Here is a 22010-nt window from a genome sequence, read left to right on the forward strand (position 1 = left end):
CTATAACATCTCAAACATGTCTTGAAGATCTATAATTATCTTCTTTGTATTTTTATTTCTCATATTCTATTGCAACTCTATTTTTATTATGATATCAGAGCTATGTTCTTGTTTTAAAAATATTTAGTATGTGCTTGATAAGATTTTTGTGTTCTATTGGAGTAAGTTAGAAAAGAAGCTATCAAGGAGATGAAACTTGGAGAAGAATCACAATATCCCCAAAAATGTATCACCACCTCATGCAACCACAAGCTTAAAGAAAAGACTTCAAAAATAGCCACGAGGATGCAACTAACTCATCAAGAGTTCCCTTTTTTCATCACATCCTCATGACCCATCCACCTTAACTATAGTAAAAACCTATAAAATTAAATCATCTGACCACATATTATTTGTTCACCTATCAAATGCATGTTACACATAACATGCTCACTTTCCTGCATGCCAAAATTGGGTCCCATAAAACAAGTTGCAAGGACATGCCAAGGTATCACCATAATATTTCATTCTTCCTTGCAAGCTCATGGTTGGAAAATGTTAATCTCATATTGGTTTTGACATATGAGCGACAATACACTTAATTCATTTACAAGATAGAACTTAGTTCATGCCAAACAAGTAATGTATGTCAAGCATAAGTTGTCAGATAGTATATGTTGAGCAAGATATATAGAATGTGTCAAATAACTAGTAAGTGTTGAGTCACTCAACTGTCGAGTAGATAGTTAATGCCAAGTGATTCAGATGTCTAGTGATCAATGGATGTCGAGTCATTCAGAGGCCAAATTACAACATTGAAGATACAATGGATGATGAGCATTAGAGACTTCAAGTGCCGAGTAAAATAGTTTTGGACATAGTGGTTTGTAATAGCACAAACTTCTATGTAACCCATTTTTGAGCCAACTTAAGGATTGTTTTGTAATTCTAGATGATAAGGACAAATCTATATTGAGGATCCCTATGCAGTACATGCAACCAATCAATAAAAGGGATGGATTAAGTAGCACAATGGGTAAATCACAATTGATGATTCATACCTAACCCTAAGTTACCTAGGTCTTCTTATGCAAGGAAAACCCTAAACATTGTAATATGTGAAGAGAGAAGTTCGCATGCACAAACAAAGCATTCATGGTGGCTAAGGAGTTTTGAATTGAGTTATACATTGTAGAATCAGTTATAGGAGAATAGAGGAAAGGAGTTAGAGGACAGAAGTGATACATCTTATCAGAGAGGATCAAGTGCACATCAAGAAAGAAGGAGGTGATATGTTATGTAGCAGTAGAGTGCTAACCGTAAGATCATTGCTAAGACATTCTAATAGGTGAATTAGTTAAATCTCTTAACAAAGTAGTCCTAACATGTTGTTGTAAATCCTTTAACAGGGTGCTTACTTCATTATAAGTTTAAGTCCTTTAATCAAGCACACTTCTAATAGGGTGTTGAAATCCTTTAACAGGGTAAGATCAAACAATCTTGTAAGCCTTTAACAGGGTAGATCGTAGTTTATGATCAAATATTGTATCCTTCATTGGATGCACTTTACAACTACAGTAGTGAAGATTTGTGGGTGTCATCCCCGCCCCAGCTTTACCTTCTAATTGAAGGGTTTCTAGGTAACCAAATATCTTGTGTCATATATATGTGTTGAATGTCATTTTCTTTCATGCTATGGATGGATATATTAGCTAGCTATTTTATTTTACATGCAAAATGTGAGATGGATGTGTGGTGAATGATTTTATGGTTAAAGTTTTGAAGGACTGATTCACCCCATCTCCCCCCTCCCCCCTCTCAGAGTTTACCCCTATTGTATTTCAAACAATTGGTATCAGAGCCCAATTCTCTAGAAAGGAAAGCTTTGCAACTTTGAGGAAAGATCTTGAAGATGGAAGCCTACAAGTTGGGAAAGACTATTGAGAATTAGAAGATTGAAATCTAGCTTTTTCCTACATCAGTTGAATAAAGAAAGAGATTATTTGAAGTGCTCATTGAAGAGAAGGAAAGATATAGCTATTGATGAGAATGACACATAATACCAAGAGGAAGACACTAGTGAATTTTTTGCAGATGGAAAAATAAGTGAATTTGATGCAGCAGTTGCAGATTTGATGGAAAAGAATGGTGCTCTAACTGAAGAAGTCCAATTAGTATTGCTATGTGAGGTGACCAAGAAGAAAAAGAAAGTTGAAGAAGACAAAGTCATGATTAAAGATGAAAAAAGGATACTAACCAATAGATTGGAAGAGAAGACATCAAAGGTCAATAGGATTTCTCACATACAATGAGAAATAATGAATCAAATGATGATCACCAATCATGAATTTAATGGAAAAGGATATTGAGATCACAACCCTAAAGTGGCAGAATGAACAACTAAGAAATGATGTGAAAAGAGAAAAATAATTTTCTAAAAGTTTCAATAGACTTGGTGAAGCCACCAAGTATTTTGAGCAATTGATGAGATCTCCTAGATCCAACAATGATACTGTTGGATTAGGTTACACTGGGATTGAAGAAGCAGAATCATCTAAAAGTGGTGAACAAAGAAGCAACAACAGAAAGAACTACAAACCCACTTGTCATAATTGTGGAAAGATAGATCATACAAAAAATGTTTGCAGGAGCAACAATGCAAATTAGAACCCTAAGAAGAAATTCATGGCTAACTATCATAAGTGAAAAAATCAAGGACATTAGGTACATGAATGCAAGACCAAGACATCAAACACACAAAGATTTGAAGGTTACTACTACAACTATAACAAGTATGGACATAGAGCATATGAGTGCAGATCCAAGCCTAACTAGTCATCAAACAAGCAATCCAAGGTAAACCATACTGAAAAACCCTACAATTGGGATTACAATAGTATAGTTTTCAACATTGTCAAGAGTATGGACATGTTGCTAAAAATTGCATTAGAACACATTTCAGAAGTGACTATGGTAAATGGTTGAGTCAAACTATGTGTTTTAGCTATTTGAAGACTAGTCACATTAGTAGAAATCGTCCAACAAGGTCAAAAGCACCTAGTAGTGAATTCAAAAAAGGATATATGCATGAAGTAAGATGCAAAGTATTGGTTAGAAATTAGAAGAAATCTATAAGTTTCATTGTTGTTGTTGAGTGAAAGTTTAGTTGTTGTCGAGCTATCGAAGGTGATAGTGTTGGCCAAGCTCATTGTGGTTTTTGAGCATGGTTGGAATTACATGGAAACCGAGTGAGTCAAAATTGTTATTGGAGACAATCTTACAACTATGTAAGCACTGAGCATTTATTATGAAATTTTTAGGGCAATATGGTCAATTTTTGACTCATATGCAATCATTCGAGGCTGAAGAGAGCACAAAGAGCATAAGGAGAATTGGAGAAATCTATTCAAGCATTTGCATATTGAATTCAACTGCTACTCGACACCAAACATTAGATTTTTCAAGGTATTTATCATTTGTCAAGCTACACTATTTGAATTTACGCAAACCCTAGACAATTGTTATGGCATCTAGCTCTTCTGTTGTCATGGTTAAATAAGGAAAGGATGTTTTAAATGTTCAATTGATTAGTAATGAGATAAACAACTATATTTTTGGGAAATTCCTGACATTGCATATAAAGGAGACCCGTCTGGTGTGTTATCTATGATACCACCACAAGTTTTAATGATAAAAGGTGTAAGGTGTTGTTATACTTGTAAGGTAGGAAGTATAGGAGACATGGAAATCAAAGACTTTTATGGAAAATTGTGTGAAAATGGAGTGCTGAAAGAGGAAAATAAAATTGTAGAGAGAAAAGGGTTAACCCATGCCCTAGATTTTCCTAACGTATTCAAGACAAAGTGGATTAAGATAGTTCTCAGCTGAATACATGACAACTCTGTATGGTTAGAAGACTACCCTATCAAAATTACAAAGAGAATCATTCAAAGAGTAACAGGGTATCCTACCCTAGACAAAACAAAGACTATGAGGAGTGATGCAAAAGAGGCAATTGAGAAGAATACGGGGGTAGTGTGGAACAAGAGAGGGACGGCCATAGATATAATTATTGATCCCCTAATTGCATTTGCAGTAAGGGTCATTGCACACAAGTTCTTTCAATCTAGTAGATTGAACAATGTACTATAAATAGTTGTGGATTTAGGCTATAAGATAGTAAAGAAGGACCATTCTTATGACCTTGCCAAGTTAACTCTAGCAGTTATTAGAAAACTTGGGAGCCATAAGAAAGACAAAAAGTGCACAATGAAAATTTGGTTCAATGCTTGTTTATATATTTTTCTATGCGTGGAACACTTTTCCCTCATTTGGAAAAGTTGCTTGGAAGACCAACATGTCTGTTGTAGTACATATTGGAGAATACATAGAGCAACTTGGAGATAATTTTGAGATTGTGATGACAAGTTATTTTGAAGACTTCAAGAAGTCAATGAAACAAAGATTGAGGATATTGGTATCACTAGTAGAGAAACATTTCAATGATGTTTGTTTTCTAGTTGATGTTGATTTCACTTATGTTAAAGCTATTGTTCCAAGGGTTAGATGGCTTAGGCCATCACCTTGTGAAATTAATGTGGATGAGGCATCTCTAGCCATTATTGCTTTACTAGAAGAGGAAGTAGATAAGAATGCTACTGCATTTGGAAATTATGATGTAGCCAAGTATAAAATCACAATGGACTTGAAGATGACTTCTGTGATGAGGAAGAAGAACAAGATTGTGAAAAAACTCAAGGAACAATTTGGTGAAGAGGCAGAAGGAGATGAAGAAGAAGATCATGAAGATCATGAAGAAGAAACACCTACCCAAGCACCACTTGCTCTCAAACAAGGTCAAGGTGAGGACCAAGGAGAAGAAGAAGAAGAATTTGATGAAGGTGATGAGGGAGAAGAAGCCAATGAAGCACCTATAGCTATAGAAAAGAAGAAGAGGAAGGAAAAGAAGCCAACAACAAGCAAACCCAAGAAAGTTGTGAAACCTTCACAACAAAAGCCTATAGTTCCTATCACCAAGGCTAGCACAAGAGCTACTGCAAAGAAGACTCAGGAAGTTGAGAAGCCTAAAGGGAAGAAATCTAGTACAACTACTAAGGAAGATGAACCTGAGCAAAGGCAAAAGAGGAAATATATAGCTCCAATTAAATCAGATGAAGAGAAGATCGAGTCAAATGACAACAACCAATTCAAAGTGGTAAGTCACAGTCCCTTTTCTAATTTGGACAATTTGTGTGATAATATCAAGAACAATGTTGATTTATTAGGGTTCACACATGTTGAATTTGATAAACTTGGGAAGATAGAAATGAATAAAGTAGAAGAATCTATGTATGCCATGATGGAAATTTAAAAAAAAAATCCAATTCAGATTGCCAAGTCTATCTGATAGAGTTGAGCAAAGGTGGCAATTCAATCTCTCAGCTAAAAGAAATATCAGAGAGACTACTCTAGCAAGAGTGATGCCAGACTTGGACAAGTATGCAATTACAAAGGCAATCAATAAGCATGAAGCAAAATTTTCTCAAAAATATAGAGCCTTTAACATTTTATAGAACAATATTGAAGGTGTTGTCCAAAAGACCACCCAGCTATGGAAAGTGATATGTGGGGTAATGACAGATGACTCAAACAAACAGACACATGTGGAAGTATTTGAAGACAAAGAAGAACAAGAGGAAGTTGAGGTAACAAAATATGAATATGGAAGGGAAGGACATGAAGAAGGCAGTGTAAAAGAAGTAGATAGAAAGGCTACAACTAAGGAAGAGCAACAACAAGATCAGAATGTACTAGAGGTACATATGCCAAGTGTCAGTCCACCTCATGTGGATAAAGAGGAACAACAAGTAGAAAAATAGTAAAGATCAAGGATGTCTCTGACAACACCACTTAGAACATCAATCCCTTAATAGAGGATGATATGGAGAAGATATTGATTGATACCACCACCAAGGCAAAACTATGCAGCATCCTGTATTAGTGAGTGTGGATGAGATTGAGAAGGCAGAATTGGCATTTGCAGGGGATAAAACTCAAGAATTATCTAGTGCCCCCCTTCAATCTACAAAAGTGCAATATACCATGCCTATGCTAGTATATCAAAGGAAGGACACAATGTCCTCACATGTCAACACATTAGTGCCAAATGTTTTTATACATACAATTTCAATAGTTGAGAAAGATGGGACACCAGTCCAAACAAGTCAGGAAGCCAATCCTGCAACTACGACACAAGAAAAAGGTGAGAAAGATGTCACAAAAAAGGAGAAGGATAGAATTGAAGATTTAGTCTTGACTACAAAACCAAAGGAAGTGATAGCAATCCAGACACTGGTTACCCTATTGGATACTGCTACTCCTATTCCTAGTCAAGCACTTCATAGGCCAAGTGTAGAAGCTACACCATTGCAATCATTAAGGCCTATTCCTAACACATTTAAGGTTGATGAGGTCACATCTTATGGTGATATCAACTTAGATGAGGTGATTGAACTACCAAAGTTTGATCTTACATAAATTAGTATAGAGAAAATGAGCATATTGTAGGATGTTTTAGCTAGAAAGAAACACCAAGAATTGCTCAAAAGGGAGCATAGGCAAAAACAAACACTTCATGACATCAAGGACATATTTCTTGATGCATTCAACCTACCTGCACCTGATGAAGCCAAGCCAATCATTGAGCAGTAGGAAAACATTAGTGGAAAAGGTAAATGATGAAGACCTAGACACAAATGTTAAATTGTTAGAATGGTCTGAGAAGAAATTTAATACCAAGGTAACTGAAAAGATATCAAGTGTTATTGCACTTAGTCAAGTTGTGTTAGCAACCAAAATTGATGGTGTAAAGAAAGTGTTGGAGAACATTTTCTCTCTTTACACCAAGTTATGTGATGTACCCCTGTTCACACAAGAAGTGCAGAGACACATTAACCACCTAGAGGGAGATTTGAAGACAACAGGTAAAATCCTACAACAATCTCCTGGTCAAAGCCAATCTCATTTCAAAAATTTGTTGTTAGCACAAGGTCAGTTAGCAACTTTGCAAGCTTAAGATACCAACATCAGGGCTACACTGATCAGCATCCAGTCCATGTTGACCCCTCACATGGAGGTGTTACACAAGGAAATAGCCTTTGCATAAACATTGATGAAGAAAGATCCCTATCTTTCTACTCATGAAGGCCTAGTTAACCTTGTTGTCGAGTTAGCCATTCAAATCAAATCTTTAGAAGTATCATGTGACAATTGGGATGCAATACTAAAGCTCATAATGAAGGTCCATATATCATTCTTGGAAAAACACACTATTCGTGTACCACCCATAACATAAGTGTCAAAAAGGGGGAGAATGAAAAGAAAAAGGGGAGAATGCATAAATTTTGGGGGAGACCAAACAAAGGGGGAGTTGATACAGAAAAATAGAGCCAACACAACAATACAATAGATCTGCTTAGTAGGAGTACTCAAATTCAGCAGAGAATAATCAACTTAGGGGGATTTATAAATTTTTTGAGCTATGACTGATAAGTCACAAGTTTTTCAAAATTTTGAAGTTTTGAAATTTCGTAAGCCAAGTACTAAATGGAGATTATTTGAGTTATGCTCATAAGTTACATTCATGCATGACTAAGTGTTTTTGCCACTCATGTCAAAGGGGGAGATTGTTAATCTCATATTGGTTTTGACATATGAGTGACAATACACTTAAGTTGTTTACAAGATAGAACTTAGTTCATGCCGAACAAGTAATGTATGTCAAGCACAAGTTGTCAAATAGTGTATGTTGAGCGAGATACACAGTATGTATCGAGTAACTAGTAAGTGTCGAGCAGACAGTTGATGTTCAGTCATTCAAATGCTAAGTGATCAATAGATTATGGATCATTCAAAGGCTGAGTTACAGTACAATACAATGGATGCTGAGCATTAGAGACTTCAAGTGCCAAGTAAAATAATTTTGGACATAGTTGTTTGTAATGGTGCAAACTTCTATGGAAACCATGTTTTAGCTGACTTAAGGATTGTTTTGCGATTCTAGATGATAAAGACGAATCTATATTGAGGATCCCTATGCACTACATGCAACCAATCAGTAAAAGGGATGGATCAAGTGACAAAATAGGTAAATCATAATCATTGATTCATACCTAACCCTAATTCACCTAGGTTTTCTTATGGAAGGCAAACCCTAAACAGTGTAATACATGAAGAGAGAAGTTTGCATGCGCAAACAGAGCATTCATGGTGGCTAAGGAGTTGTGAATTGAGTTATACACTGCAGAATCCGTTAGAGGAAATAGAGGAAAGGAGTTAGAGGACAGAAGTGATACATCTAATCATAGAGGATCAAGTACACATCAGGAAAGAGGTGATCTGTTATCTAGCAACAAAGTGCTAACCACAAGATCATTGCTAAGACATTCTAATAGGTGAATCAATTAAATCTCTTAACAAAGTAGTCCTAACAGGCTATTGTAAAGCCTTTAATAGGGCAAACCTTTCATAGGGTAGATCACAGTCTATGATCAAACATTGTAACCTTCATTGGATACACTTTACAATTGCAATAGTGAAGATTTGCAGGTGTCATCTCTACCCTAGTTTTACCTTCTCATTGGAGGGTTTATGGGTAACCAAATATCTTGTGTCATATATGTGTTCAATGTCATTTGCTTTCATGCTATGGATGAATTTATTTAGCTAGTTATTTAGTTTACATGCAAATTGTGAGATGGATGTGTGGTGAATGAATTTATGGTTAAAGTTTTGAAGGACTAATTTGCTTCCACCTTGTGTTTGTACTATGTCAGATTGGGATGTACATAGTAGCTTGTCCACATGAAGTTTGTGTGTTGTCGCTATATTGATTCCTTGATCATATGTGTGTATGCCAAAGGAAGCAATTGAGTGTGCTTATAATTATCCTCAAGTTGCAACATTTCTTGATAATTTAAAGCTCACTGATCTTTTTTACAATATATACATAAATCGTGTGAAATTCATACTATTTTTATTGTTGTGTTTATCAACGCCCATCTCATCATTTGCCATGGCCTTGTATTCCTCTAGTTCAATGATGGTAAGCATGCTTGATATATTTGATCTTATTTGAGGGATTTTTGTTAAATATTCAACATCTATGGTAACATCCTTGTAATATGGGTCATTGACCTTATATTGCAGTGCATCCCTAACATGACCATTGCTCACATAACAATCGTAGTAGTGCCCCTATGTATGCAATCTTTGAACTATGAGCACACATAATTCTTGTATTCTCCTTCAAAGCACCTTTGTGATGTTTTCTATGTTATATACAAAAATTATGATGTGGCCACTACATTTATATTTCCCTCCAAAAGTGTGGGTTACTTGCAATAAGGGTTTACTCTAGCAATGAGCATTTCTTCCTCTTCAACTAGTCTGTAAAAACATGCTTTTGTAATACTCTACATATAGTGCATATTTGTAAGTTTGCTAATGAGTCTATTCTTTATTAGAACCTTTTTAATGTTGTTGTGAAGTCAATATTGGTGTTAGAGGATGTTGTGATTTTTGACTCTTTTCATGTTTGGGTGTTTCCATGTGTCATAAAATATTGTCGATTGTAATCTTGTTGCCTTGTCTATCTATGTTTTATAAGAGTTTATGGGGCAACTATTCCATCTATGATGGATATAATATTCCTGCCTTCTCTCACAATTTTGCTCTCTTTTGATTTCTATCTATTGAAAAATTGAACTCTCGCTTCTCATTGCTAGATTCCAACATTTGTGTGAAAATGATATTATACATGATATAATACCAAAAAAAAAACATAAGGAAAAAATACAAGAGTACTCCTATAGTAAAATTATTTCACTAATAATCATAAAGGAATGCAAAATCTTGCCAGTAAATAAAAGTAACTTGTAAAACAAAAATAATTTACACTATACAATGTATTATTTAAAAATTTAGTATGTTTTAAACTAAAATTGATATTAAAACAAGTGGCATGTACTTGTCGGAGAAAGTATTATAATAGAAATAGTAATTAAATATTATAATAATTAATCAAGAGAGTAAATGTATTATAAAAAAAAATACATGTATGATAATATTATTACTGAAATAAGTATTGCAAATCAACTAATCTAATTTCAATATTAAAAAGTAGTTAAATAAATAACAATTTTATAAATAATCTCATCAAAATCCTCACTTTTATTTGTGGAAGTTAAAACCAAACAATAATCTAGTAATAAGTTCAAAACTACCTTGGAAGTCAATGGAATTAATGAAGTGGTGGTTCATTTCCGAGCAAACTACTAGCATTATTGAATTATATCTACATTCTAATCAATGCTAGTAGAAAGCTAATCTCATTTGATAAAGAAAGTATGGAATTGCTAATAAATTTGAATTGTTAGAAGATTCTATTAATTTTTAAATACAAAATAGGCACTCTTAATTTTCTACTATTTCATTTGCCACTATTTCATTTGAGTTCCATTCTTCTCTAAAGTTTTTATTCAAACTAAATAGAGAAATAATCTTTAAGTTTATATGTTTCCTTCAATATATATTATTTTATTTTAGTTTTAGAACTTGAAAAGTCTAAAAAATAGAATTGCATATTTATATGTAAATTAACTTTTCATATATTTTCCAATCAAACAACTTAAGAAAGAACTAGATCTAAAATCTTACTTTTTAGATGAAATATATGATTAATTTCACTTTTACTTAAAGATAGATTTTCTTCTCTCTTACAGATATCAATATCTAAAGATTTATTTTTAAACATTATTTTTCATTTAATAATTTTTAATTATAATATTTCTAAATAATATTTGGATAGCAAAATTATTTTAGGTAAATATATGAAATTTAATATAAAAATATTTAAGTAGGTTTCAATATGAAATTCAGTTTCTAAAATTCAAGGTGGATAAATGTTAAATAAAAAAATGAAATGTGTCTTTAAAATGAAAATTAAATTTAAAAGATTATGATTGCATTTGTTAAAACTAAATGAATAATTTTTAGAAATAAAAAAAAATTTTAATATTGTTGTGAACATAATATATTTGATTAATTATTCCTAAAATTGTGCTGATGAAAATGAGTAATGGAGCTATCTCCGAAGAAAGGGGTCCTATAAGACAAAATCAAAACAACCAATCACAGTGGTGAAATTTAATTTTTAGAATATATAAAATTCATCAGTAAATTTAAAAAACTTTTAAAACATATGAGTTACAAAAAAATTGTCATTTGTGATTGGTGCAAATTAGTTGAAAAGTCGAAACAAGTGAATGCAATAGTAGTTAAATATTCTAATAATAATTTTAAAATATGCTAGATAATATATATACATATAATGATATAATTATTCCAATATTAGAACATTATTAAATTTAGAAATCTTGACTTTTGTGTGTGTGATATTTAAGTTTTTTTTTGGGAAAAGAGGGGTAAAAAATTATTATGATAGAAAGGATTAAAACAAGGAGAGCTCAACAAGGAACTCTGTCCTGATCAACAAGTTCATCAAATTCTCATAACAAATCAAGGAGTAGCTGCCCCCTATCCATAATATCTCAGCCTAGTGCATGAACAGAAGCCCATTTGGCCAAATAATTAACAACTTTGTTCCATTCGTGAGGAATGTAAGTAAACCTAATAAACTCAAGAGATGTACAAAAGAGAAGAGTCTGATTGACAACAGTCCAGTTGCCAACTAACATCCTCAAGCTCCTGCGAAGTAAGCAAGTTCACCACCACTTGGGAGTTAGACTCACAAATTATCTTGCACCATCCCCTCAAACAACATTGTTCCACAACTTGTAAAATGGCCAGAGCCTTCATGAGATTGTTAGTATGGAAACCCTTATGCATTAAAAAAAAAAATTAAGTTCACTAGAGCTGCAATGAGTCACTCTCCCAATACTAGCAAGTCTTGGATTCCCCCGAGAAGAGCCATCAGTAAATTCCATAAGGAGTCCAATGCCCCTCCCAATTCACCCATTCCTTCCCTCGTCGCCAAGACTATTTGGGCACTCTTTGACACCATTGAGTTGCAACCCCATCATCAAGATGAAAATTGAGGCGATTGTATATAGCAAGATTAGCTGAATCCATACCCCCATCTAGCTCACACTTTGCTTGAATAGTTTCTTGAAGAGAATGTGTGATCTTCCACCAAAGATGCATGACACCAATTCAGACATCTTGAAAGACTCACGGATTCCTCTCCAACCAAATATGCCAAAGAATGAACGATGGGCCAGCATTCCAAGCAGCATGGAGAGAAGCCTTGGAGGGAGCGCTCCCCAAGTGGGCCCAAAACTCGGGCAAAGAGGAAGCATGCCAGCAAGAGAATCCCTAAGCACTCCACCAAAAGTGACATAATTGAATAGGAAAGGAGCAACAGAAGAACATATGGAAGACAAACTCCTCCCCATTACCACACAAAACACAAAATGAGGGGCCCAGAAACCCACGTTGACAAAGATTATCCCACATAAAACAGCAATTGTGAGCCACTAGCCACATGAAAAAATTGCACTTGAACCAAGAAAATTTATTCCAAACTTGTTTCCACCAAGAAACCTCAGCATCACCTAACGGTTGTCTAGTTATCTCCTGATGTAGGTCTCCTTAAGTTACTTCTATTCTCTACTTTGTTAAATTTGTTTATCTTTTTATTTGCTATCCAAACTGATAATATTTAAGAATACCTTCCACTGACTATTGAATCAGACGAGAAAAATTGTGCAAGATCAACCTAGACAATAACTGTTAAGTTTGCAATCACGATAGAGAAGTAAATTACTTAAAATAACATAACAACTATATATTTTTATCTTGATAAAAATATTTTTTTAAATCATAATTTATTATTCTATGTTTGTTAATGTTAAAATTTAACCCCGCTTCTTTTCCCATTGGTAAATAAGATATGTAACCACTCCAAAGCCTGCAATAGCATACAGATTTAGGAGCCAGAGGAACAAAATACAATGAATACTTGTTGGAAAGGATCAATCAAACTTTGTATCGAGCAGAAAATCGAGACAAGATCAATCTGAGATAAACAAATTTATTAATATACTCCCATCGCAAATGCGATATTGGTTTTTACAAAATCTTTGAATAAACCTTAAGAGAATACTTTTTATAAAATCTGACATACTTTTTGTCAGATTCACTTGAATGCTTAGACAATAAACGCAGATTACTGCTCTCAGAGTTCAAACATAAGGCATGCCCAGACATATACCCTGCTATTTAATTAATATCATTTTGCTTGGATCAACTGAATGACCCGAGAAAGGACCTCTGGTTCCCACATCAAAATGATACATCAATACAGGGCTATCTCCTTAAAGCGTAAAGATTATGTAAGAAATAAGACAAGCAGCAAAACTGCAACCATTGACTGTAAAAAATGTTTTATATTTCTGAGATTCTAGGCAGGCACGGGAACCTTTGCTTGATCTGTTTCTTCAGCCTGCAAACACTTGTAGTACTCCACTAATACTCTCCACCCACCTTTGCACATGAAGCCTTCTGGCGGGTTCTCACCACTCCTAGCATAAGCACGCATCTGTACCATAGAAATTGTATATGAACTTCTTTCAATTTTCTTCAAATATGATGCTTGGGAGTGAATCAATAAGAGTACTTAACAACCAGAACGGGATTAAGAACATTAGTTTCCCACAATCCATCATTGTTATACTTGTTGCTTCTAGTTTAGATTGTGTATACTAGAAGGAACAAGTATAACTAAAGTTTGGTTTCTAATAATTAGGTTGAATGTTAGAAGCAATTTGAATTAAAACAGGGAAAACTCTCTTGGATGCTACATGCATTAAGCTTCTACAAACCTTAGTGCCTGAAATGAAAAGGAAATCCTGTGGCCGGGAAGGATCAAAAAATGCCATCTTCTTCTGTGATTTATCATAGGCTGCTACCTGCACAAGTTAGGTGGGGAAGTCATTAGTCATCTTGATGAGGAAAGTAATCACTAATCTGAAAAGTATTGACTCGGTACAAAAAATTTGCACCCAAATGTTATATTTGCCTCTTCCATCAAGAGCTTATTTCCACAATAGGTGAATGTCCCTTAAAAAACTGTGTCTACGACTCTACAGCTTATTTTTCTCAACCAGTAACATACCGTGCAACTAATTGTCTCACATGAGAAAATTAAGCTTCAAAATGTAAAGAGAACAGTTCATACCTTAAAAGGCAGAATATTGAGCCTCTCAAGGCCAGGGGCCATACTCAACACCATTTTCCCGTGATCAGGGTCGTACAGGTCGCGTTTCTCCGTCGGATGGCTCATGCCAGCAGGATCACGACCAACAATATAAAAGTCTGCCCCTGCATTGATCCTTGCCTTTGCATGCCACTGAACTTCTGTAGGACCTGCATAGTGCATAGGAGATGGGAAGATTGCCACAACTGTTGTCTCTGGATCAAGCACACCTTCTTCAAGCACCTAAGGAAAAGGATGTAAAACAGAAACTAAGGTTCCATGTTTGATGTTCTGTTATGAAGCTACACATATAGGTTATGCCTTTCCTTATTAGACAAGCATCGTGAGAGCATTGCTTTTCAACAAGGTATGTGGAATATGCATCTCTATTGTAAGATTATGCATCTATTTATATAAAACAAAACACACCTTCTTGTGTTGTTCCATCCGCACATCCAGAGGCACATCATCTGCCTTAGTATAGCCTCCAAGTGGATGGAGCAACAAAATAGGATTTTTATATCCCATTTCAATAAGTTGCTTGCGAGTATGTGTCATCAGTAGGGCATGCCCATTGTGGACAGGATTCCTGAGCTGAAAGGCAAAAACTGCATCTGCATTGCGTCTTTCAAACTCTTTGCGAAGTTCTTTGGGAGACAACCTATAATGGTCAAGGCCATCATTATACTTGATTGGCTCGAGAACCTCCAAATCACCTCCAATCAACCAATTTCCAGCTGAAGCGATTGCCTCTTCCACATAGGGCAAACCTGGAGCTGTTGTTCCCCATGTTCTTGCAATCCTTTCCTCTTTGTTGTGCTTATATATCTCAATGCTGCAGAAATACAAAGCTTAAGCTCAGTTATCAACTTATTATTTGCAACCTTCAGAGGACAGACTGACTGGCACTAATGATTAATGATCATGTTGGACAGGCAGACTCCAAGCCCTTAAGTTGTGATGAAATGCGATTATAAAATATAGTAAAAATAAAATGCAGTTAACATAACTCGGTGGGTTAAATTAGCTCAAACTGCTTGGAAAAACAGAGGCTGTTGCATATATTGGCTTATTTAAACTTGAATATGCATGTACCTCGGAAGACAGAAGCAATGCATGGATATGACCACATTGCAATTGATGAGATTATAAATATTTTATTGCCAGTTTATTCAAGAATAAATAAAAAATATAACTAACTTATTGTGTAAATGAGGAATATAAATTGTTGTAAAAGATCAAATATGTAATGTACTTACTTATTAGCACAGTAAAAAAACATTGTGACGGCATAATTCGTCAATCTAATAAAACAGCTTTCACAAGAAATTTGTTTTAAATTTCTAATCATATATGCTGCTTTAAGGAGGTTACCTCCAAGAGTCTTTAATAAGAACACAATACTCAATATAATGGTAATAACTAACCTCTATCTCTTATGTCTTTCATATTTCTTATGGCATGCTTCTGTTTTCAGAGAGGAAAGCTATAAAATCTAAAATTTGCCAGCCTCTATCTCTTGTCTCTTATATTTCTTATGGCATTCTTCTGTTTTCAGAGAGGAAAGCTATAAAATCTAATATTTGCCAACCTCTATCTCTTATGTCTCTTATATCTTTTATGGCATTCTTCTGTTTTCGGAGAGGAAAGCCATAAAATCTAAAATTTGTCAAGGGATAGAATTGCTTTAACAGAGAAAAAATTAAATCCCTTGAAGAGTTACCAGAATTACTAGTGAATGAAAGGCCCATTAATTTGCTCTGCAAAGACTTTTAAGAAAGGAGATAAATGAACATAATAACAATATTGAATTGCATTAACTTGGAGGAGGAGAAACCATTGATGATACTATGATTGCAACGAAGAAGAACGCAACCATCTATTAGAATTTGCCCTAGATGTTAGGCTGTGGAAGTAGTCCACAATATAAATGAAGCAACAGAAATATGGGGATCTCATGGTGCCTCATACCTGATGAGAGAAAGGAATAAATCCTTAAACCTTATAAAGAAGGATGGACATTGTGAAGACCGAATGTAAAGCATGATATTATAAGCATGTTAGAAGTTGATATGAAAGCAAAAACTGACGGATAAAAAAAAATGGACTCTTCATAATCCATGATAGGACAACAAGCCATGGGAAAGATGCAAATTGCAAAGTAGAATTAGAAAAGGTACAAACTGCAAAGAAGAAATGGGAAGTATGTCTAAATAGCATAATGCAAAGGGGAGAAAAGCATGAATCATAATATTTTATTCCCTTCACTTGACTCGTGCTTTCAATGGAAGTGCTGGTGCAACATAAGGTCGAAAAATTGGCAAGAAAAATCATGATAGCTTTCGGTGGAGGAGAACCACAAAAGGTTGGTCTAAGCCAACAAGAAGCTGGGAAAAATAGAAAGAGAACAAGTTGGTGAAGAATAATATTTTATGATCCAAAAGGAGACTGGAAGGAAAAGAAGTAATCCTGTGAAAAATTGTACGAGTACCTAATGTCGTAAAAAGGAAGACAACGGTGGTCAGGTTCTCAAGTTATATGATCCAAAAGGAAACCGAAAGCAAACGAAAAGATCATGTGAAAATTTGTACAGGTACCTAATGTGGTACAAGGGCAGACCATGATAATCATATTCTTAAGTTAACACTGTTGATTGCTTAATGATCTTTTAGTGCTTTACTCTTCTTCTTTATTCATTTTTCACTTTTAGTGAAGAGTGTGCTCCTAGGAGAGAAGTTTTATTTAAGTTTAGGCTGGGTAATTTTTTGGAGTGTTCTTGCTCTTTAGCATTAAAGCTCACCAAATAAAGAGTTGAAAACGGCCTACAAATCTTCCTTGCATAGAGTGATAGTTTTTGTATTCAATAAAAAGCAATGGATTACAGAGAAAAGAATCAATAAAGTCTTTGCACGTCCATTATGCTACTGTGTAGTTTAACAATTCTGGTTTGTTATTTTCTATTCTGTTTCGATTCATTGCAAAGCTGATAAAGAATTCAAGTTTTCAGCAACATAGGCATTCTGCATCACATCACGTCCTAAAATTGTATCAGGGACAAGCCAACAGTACGAATGCCCGTCAATAGTCAAACCTTAGTCCAAAAACAAAATCTGACACCATGTTCTTGATCATTAATATTTAGTCAATCAACAGAGTAGATACCCCTAAATTTAACAAAACAATTTTGAACAAAATCAGAGAGATTTGACTTACTTCCGAAGAATTGCGACAAGATTGCCATCAGGGCCGAGGAGAGATACATCCCTGGACTGGCCAATTGCAGCCTTCCGCTCATCATCGATTGCCAATACAATAGGAATGGACATATTGACAATAGAATCGTCCTCAAGCCTGAGGAAGTTAAAATGAAGGGCTTGGAGGTACTCAGGCTGGCGCATGAACCCTCTGAGAGGGTTAGCCCAGCCCTCACTCACCACATGCACCCACTCCAAATCGATCCTACTCAGCTTAACCTGAGGCAACGAAGCCGCTTCAATCCTCTTCTCCGCCCTCTGCCCCTCAGGAACAACCAAATCCACCAGCTCCCCTCCATCGGGCTCGATCAGAGAAGCCTTCACTTTAAACCCCTTCCTCAATTGAATCCCCGAAGACATCCCGGCAGACTGATATGAAACGCTCGGCTTTTTAGTCTTAAAATGCAGGTACGAATTGGAAATGAAGCTCAAGGTAACCTCTTTCGGATTTAATAACAATGCGCGCGGCAAACGAGTCACCGCGGTGGATTTAACCACAATGCTGCCGGTTAAAGCCATCAATGCCAATAATGGGCCCTACCCCCAATTATCAAATTCAATACGAGAAATAACCACAAAAACTGTTTATTGCAATTTTTTTGTACCACAATACTGCCGATGCGCACAAAAAAGCTGCCAACCTGCAGAAAAAAATGCTCTGGATTCGTAGATCTGCGAATTATAAAACAACGAATTGAGGATTTGTCGACGAATTGTAGCTTAAAATTAAGCCAAAGATTTCTGAAAGTCGCCGCAAATAACCAGAGTTACAGATTTCAACCTAAAATTGGAGAAGAAAGAATCTGTGTTGCTAAACACACGCCCGTTTGATTGCAGCGAATCCCAATTTATAGAGAAAAACAAGAATTTTGAAATTTTGTGTGGTCAAGGGCGGCTAGAATTTTGCAGAATAGATCAGGGGGACGGCGTACCGTGTGTTTTGGGGGGATGAATCTACCCGCATTTCTGTCTCATGACAATATTCCTCCGACACCATACATATTTCTATATTGTTTAAAGTCTTACATTCAATTTTCTTCTTATATATTTAGTAGGGGAGTATGCATTAAGAAATTGCTTTTTAAAATTGTGTGGTACTTTTCAAATTCAACGTCTCCTCTTTGTTTTTGCCTTCTTTGAAATTGTGTTTGAACTAATACAATATTTTAAAAGATATATATTATTGTTTTGGTTTTGTTTGAATTTGTGCTACAATTGTGTGTTTTAAATTTTTATTTAAGATATGTTTGTGTAGATATGTTTAAGAGATTTAAGTTAGTATATATTAAATTATTTGTATATAAAAATAAAAATACAAGTAATTGCACGTTTATGTAGTGTAACAAAGAGTCGATAGGAATGTATTATTTTATTCTTTACGTTGTGTTAAGTAATATGTGTAGACACCTAAATCTTTTAGAAAATAAGGTATTTTTATTTTCTGGAAAAGTTCTTGATGACATCATCATTTATTAATTAATTTTTATGCCATTAAATCCCTTTATCTTAATTAAAAATATTTAATTAAGGAATCCCTCTAAAAAATGTTTAAATCTTATTTAAACATTATTTCTTTATTTATTAATTATTTAATTAATAAATTGACCAAAAATCTCAAAATAAATTATTTATTTATTTTTTGCCCAAAACTTGGTCAATTTTCTTAAAACCACTAACCTCTTCCAAAATCTTCTAATTCTTCTTTAATTTCGATTAAAGGCTAATCCCATCATTTCCTACCCCTAATTTCAACTCAGAATATTTAATTAAGATTAAATATTAATTCTCATGTTTATTAAAAATACTTTAATAAATATCTCCTCAACCCAAACCCTTGAAATAAATAAAACTTTATTTATTTCCTAAAAACCTTATTTATCCTCATCCTAGGAAGTTCTAGACTCTTCTAGAAAGTCTTCATCCTCATCCAAAGCCTAGACTCTTCTAGAAGATGTCAATCCTTATCTTTGACCCTAATCCTAATCCCCCCTCAACCTTGTCACATTCCCTAAACATGGGTTAAGACTTGCTAACCCAAGCCAAAGCCAACAAATATCTCCTCCTTCACCCACCCTCATTAAATGCCATCCACTTGCCCATCTCTAACAAGCCTAATCTAATCTTAACCCAAGCTTAATCCAAGACTTAATCATTTGCACATTCCTAAGTCAGGCTTAAGACTTTCTTAATCCAACCCAAGTCAAAATATCTCAACTCTCTCACAAATATCCCAACCATAAAACTTTATGAAGCCCACAAAGCCATAAATGACTCTTACAAGCCCATTCATTGCTCTTACAAGTCATTATGAGGGTCTTTATGAGCTTTGAGCCTCCTTTGTTGACCCCTCAACCCCTCTTGCTCTAACCAATGACTCTGTGACATGTGTCACTCTCTGATTGGCTGTAAAGAAACACAATTCATGTGCTCTCCTCTCATTCAATCTAAACCTTCCATAAGCTTTCTCCCATCTTTGCATCCTAGCCCTTGATCTCTCAAGCCCTTTGCTTATTTAAGGAATCCTCTCCCAAGCCATTTTAAAACAATCACCCATAGTAACAAAGTAATGCCATTTTGATCATAAAGTAAAGCCATAATGCCATTTTTGAAAAGCCATTTTACATCAAATCCATTCCCCCAAGCCAAAATCCATCAAGAATACCATTGAAGCCTTTGGAGAATCGAGCATACATCCTATCTAATTAGATAAAGCTACTCAACAAGAGAGCTTCTCATTGAGAGAGCCCATTAATGACTCATATTCTCAATTGAGAGCTCATCTTAGTCTATCTTGAAGTTACGTTTATTTAGTTTTGTGAATACTATTGATTTGATATTTAGTGTTCTTTGCATTACTAATCCTCGTATACAATATGTTTGGAAGGTGATGCATGTGTTTTTTGGGGATTGTGATAATTTTGAACTCATTGCCTTGAAGTACATTTTCTTTGTTTGATAGTTCATAAGAGGAGAAGACTTGTACATGTAGAGGGCAACATCTTTTGTAACACCCTTAATGGTAATGTGCTTCCTTTAACAAGTAAGTATATTAGCATACAATGTTATTCAACCTTTTAAATTTTGTTTATGTTATTTATGTTTCTAATTTTGTTTGTAGTGCAAAATGACCCTCATATCCATCCAATTAGCCTTGTAAATTTATAGAATTACCCCTTACTAAAACCTAATGTTCTTAGAGAACTCACTCAACTAAAATTGAGTGGTCTATAATTGATGGTTAGAGAAAACCTGTGGAAAAAATATTTAACAAAAAAGTGGAAAACTATGACTTACATATCATGTTAAAGTTTTAAGTACTCCTTAAAAAAGTCACATGACTAAAATTGTAAGAAAATAAATTTATCAACACCAATCAAATAATAATGAATATTCTAACCATTCTTATTCATAATGAATAAGTATTCTATTGAAAATTTGTAGCTCATTCTATTACAATAATATTTTGCTAATTTTTTAAGAAGATAAGCATGACTAAATTGAAGGTAATGAAATCATGATTATAATGATAATATAAATTTACTTAAATATGTATAACTACTAAATTTAATAATAATTAATAGAAAAATTGTGTATTACATATTATACACCAACATTTAGAATAGAAAAGTTCTTTGAAATTTATATAAGAAACCTCTCTTATTTATTGAAATTTTCTAGTTGGGTGAAGTACACTTGGAGGGATAAAATGAAATAGATGGTTTTAACTTTTTGTTTCATTTAGAATGGTCCTTTCCTTTTTCATATCACATATCAAAGATGAGCAATGATATTAAACATTCCTTAGTGTATAGTTTTTTTATTTTTTTAAGAAATAAGAAAGATATATTCATAAAAATCTAATCAACAAGTAGTCTAATAACTACAAAAAGATAACAACCATCTCACCTTAAGAAACTAAGTAGAATATGAAAAATATCAATCCTTAAATAAACAATATATTGTTGACATTTTAAAATCAAAATAGTCTAAAAATAAATAAATTAAACAAACCATTTTATCAAATGCTTCATAAACCTTTTCTTGTATGATTACTTTCCGCCTGCATGATTCATTCATCAATAGGTTCGAAATGCACATTTTTTAATTTTTTTTTTTTAAATAAAAATAAAAATCAAGCAATCTAAACAATTTAATACTTTGAAACCTCTTTGGATTAACTTATCATCTTTCTTGACTATTCAATTTATCAAAAGTATAGAAATGATCAATTAACTTCATCTGTATTTCATCGATTACACAACTTATATAATCAATGATCACACAAAAACTTCCAAGTTAGAGAAGGATTGACTACAATTTGGAAAATGAATTGATCTAAGATCTCTAAATAGAATGGCAAAGAAAAATGACTGATATTATTATTGAAAGAAACTATTTTCAGACATATTATCATTTCTATGTGCAGATTCAATGTCCTACTATCAAAGTTAAGAATGGAAGATGAGAAAATCAAATATCTTGTCATGTTTTCTTTCAATCTT

At 34.1% G+C, this 22010-nt stretch overlaps 1 protein-coding gene across 1 annotated transcript; it reads right to left on the reverse strand.

Annotated features, from left to right (window-relative positions):
• Positions 1-13076: 13076 nt before the first annotated feature.
• Positions 13077-18329, reverse strand: LOC149567417 (ATP sulfurylase 1, chloroplastic-like). The gene is made up of 5 exons (XM_089820595.1): positions 17468-18329; positions 14684-15089; positions 14237-14497; positions 13881-13967; positions 13077-13597 (listed from the first exon to the last, which is right to left on the reverse strand). The coding sequence occupies exons 1-5, from the start codon at positions 18025-18027 to the stop codon at positions 13460-13462; spliced, it is 1452 nt and encodes a 483-aa protein (XP_089676721.1). The 5' UTR covers positions 18028-18329; the 3' UTR covers positions 13077-13459.
• Positions 18330-22010: the final 3681 nt, after the last annotated feature.

This window comes from Cupressus sempervirens, chromosome 3 (assembly GCF_028749045.1).
Source record: "Cupressus sempervirens isolate cs-2001-9-10 chromosome 3, ASM2874904v1, whole genome shotgun sequence".
Lineage (NCBI taxonomy): Eukaryota > Viridiplantae > Streptophyta > Pinopsida > Cupressales > Cupressaceae > Cupressus > Cupressus sempervirens.

Coding starts and splice junctions, on each gene's coding strand:
- LOC149567417 (XM_089820595.1), bottom strand. CDS start 18,027: ATGGCTTTAACCGGCAGCATTGTGGTTAAATCCACCGCGGTGACTCGT. Junction 13,968..14,236: donor TCAATATTCTGCCTTTTAAG/GTATGAACTGTT, acceptor TAACTTGTGCAG/GTAGCAGCCTATGATAAATC. Junction 13,598..13,880: donor TTTTCATTTCAGGCACTAAG/GTTTGTAGAAGC, acceptor TCTATGGTACAG/ATGCGTGCTTATGCTAGGAG.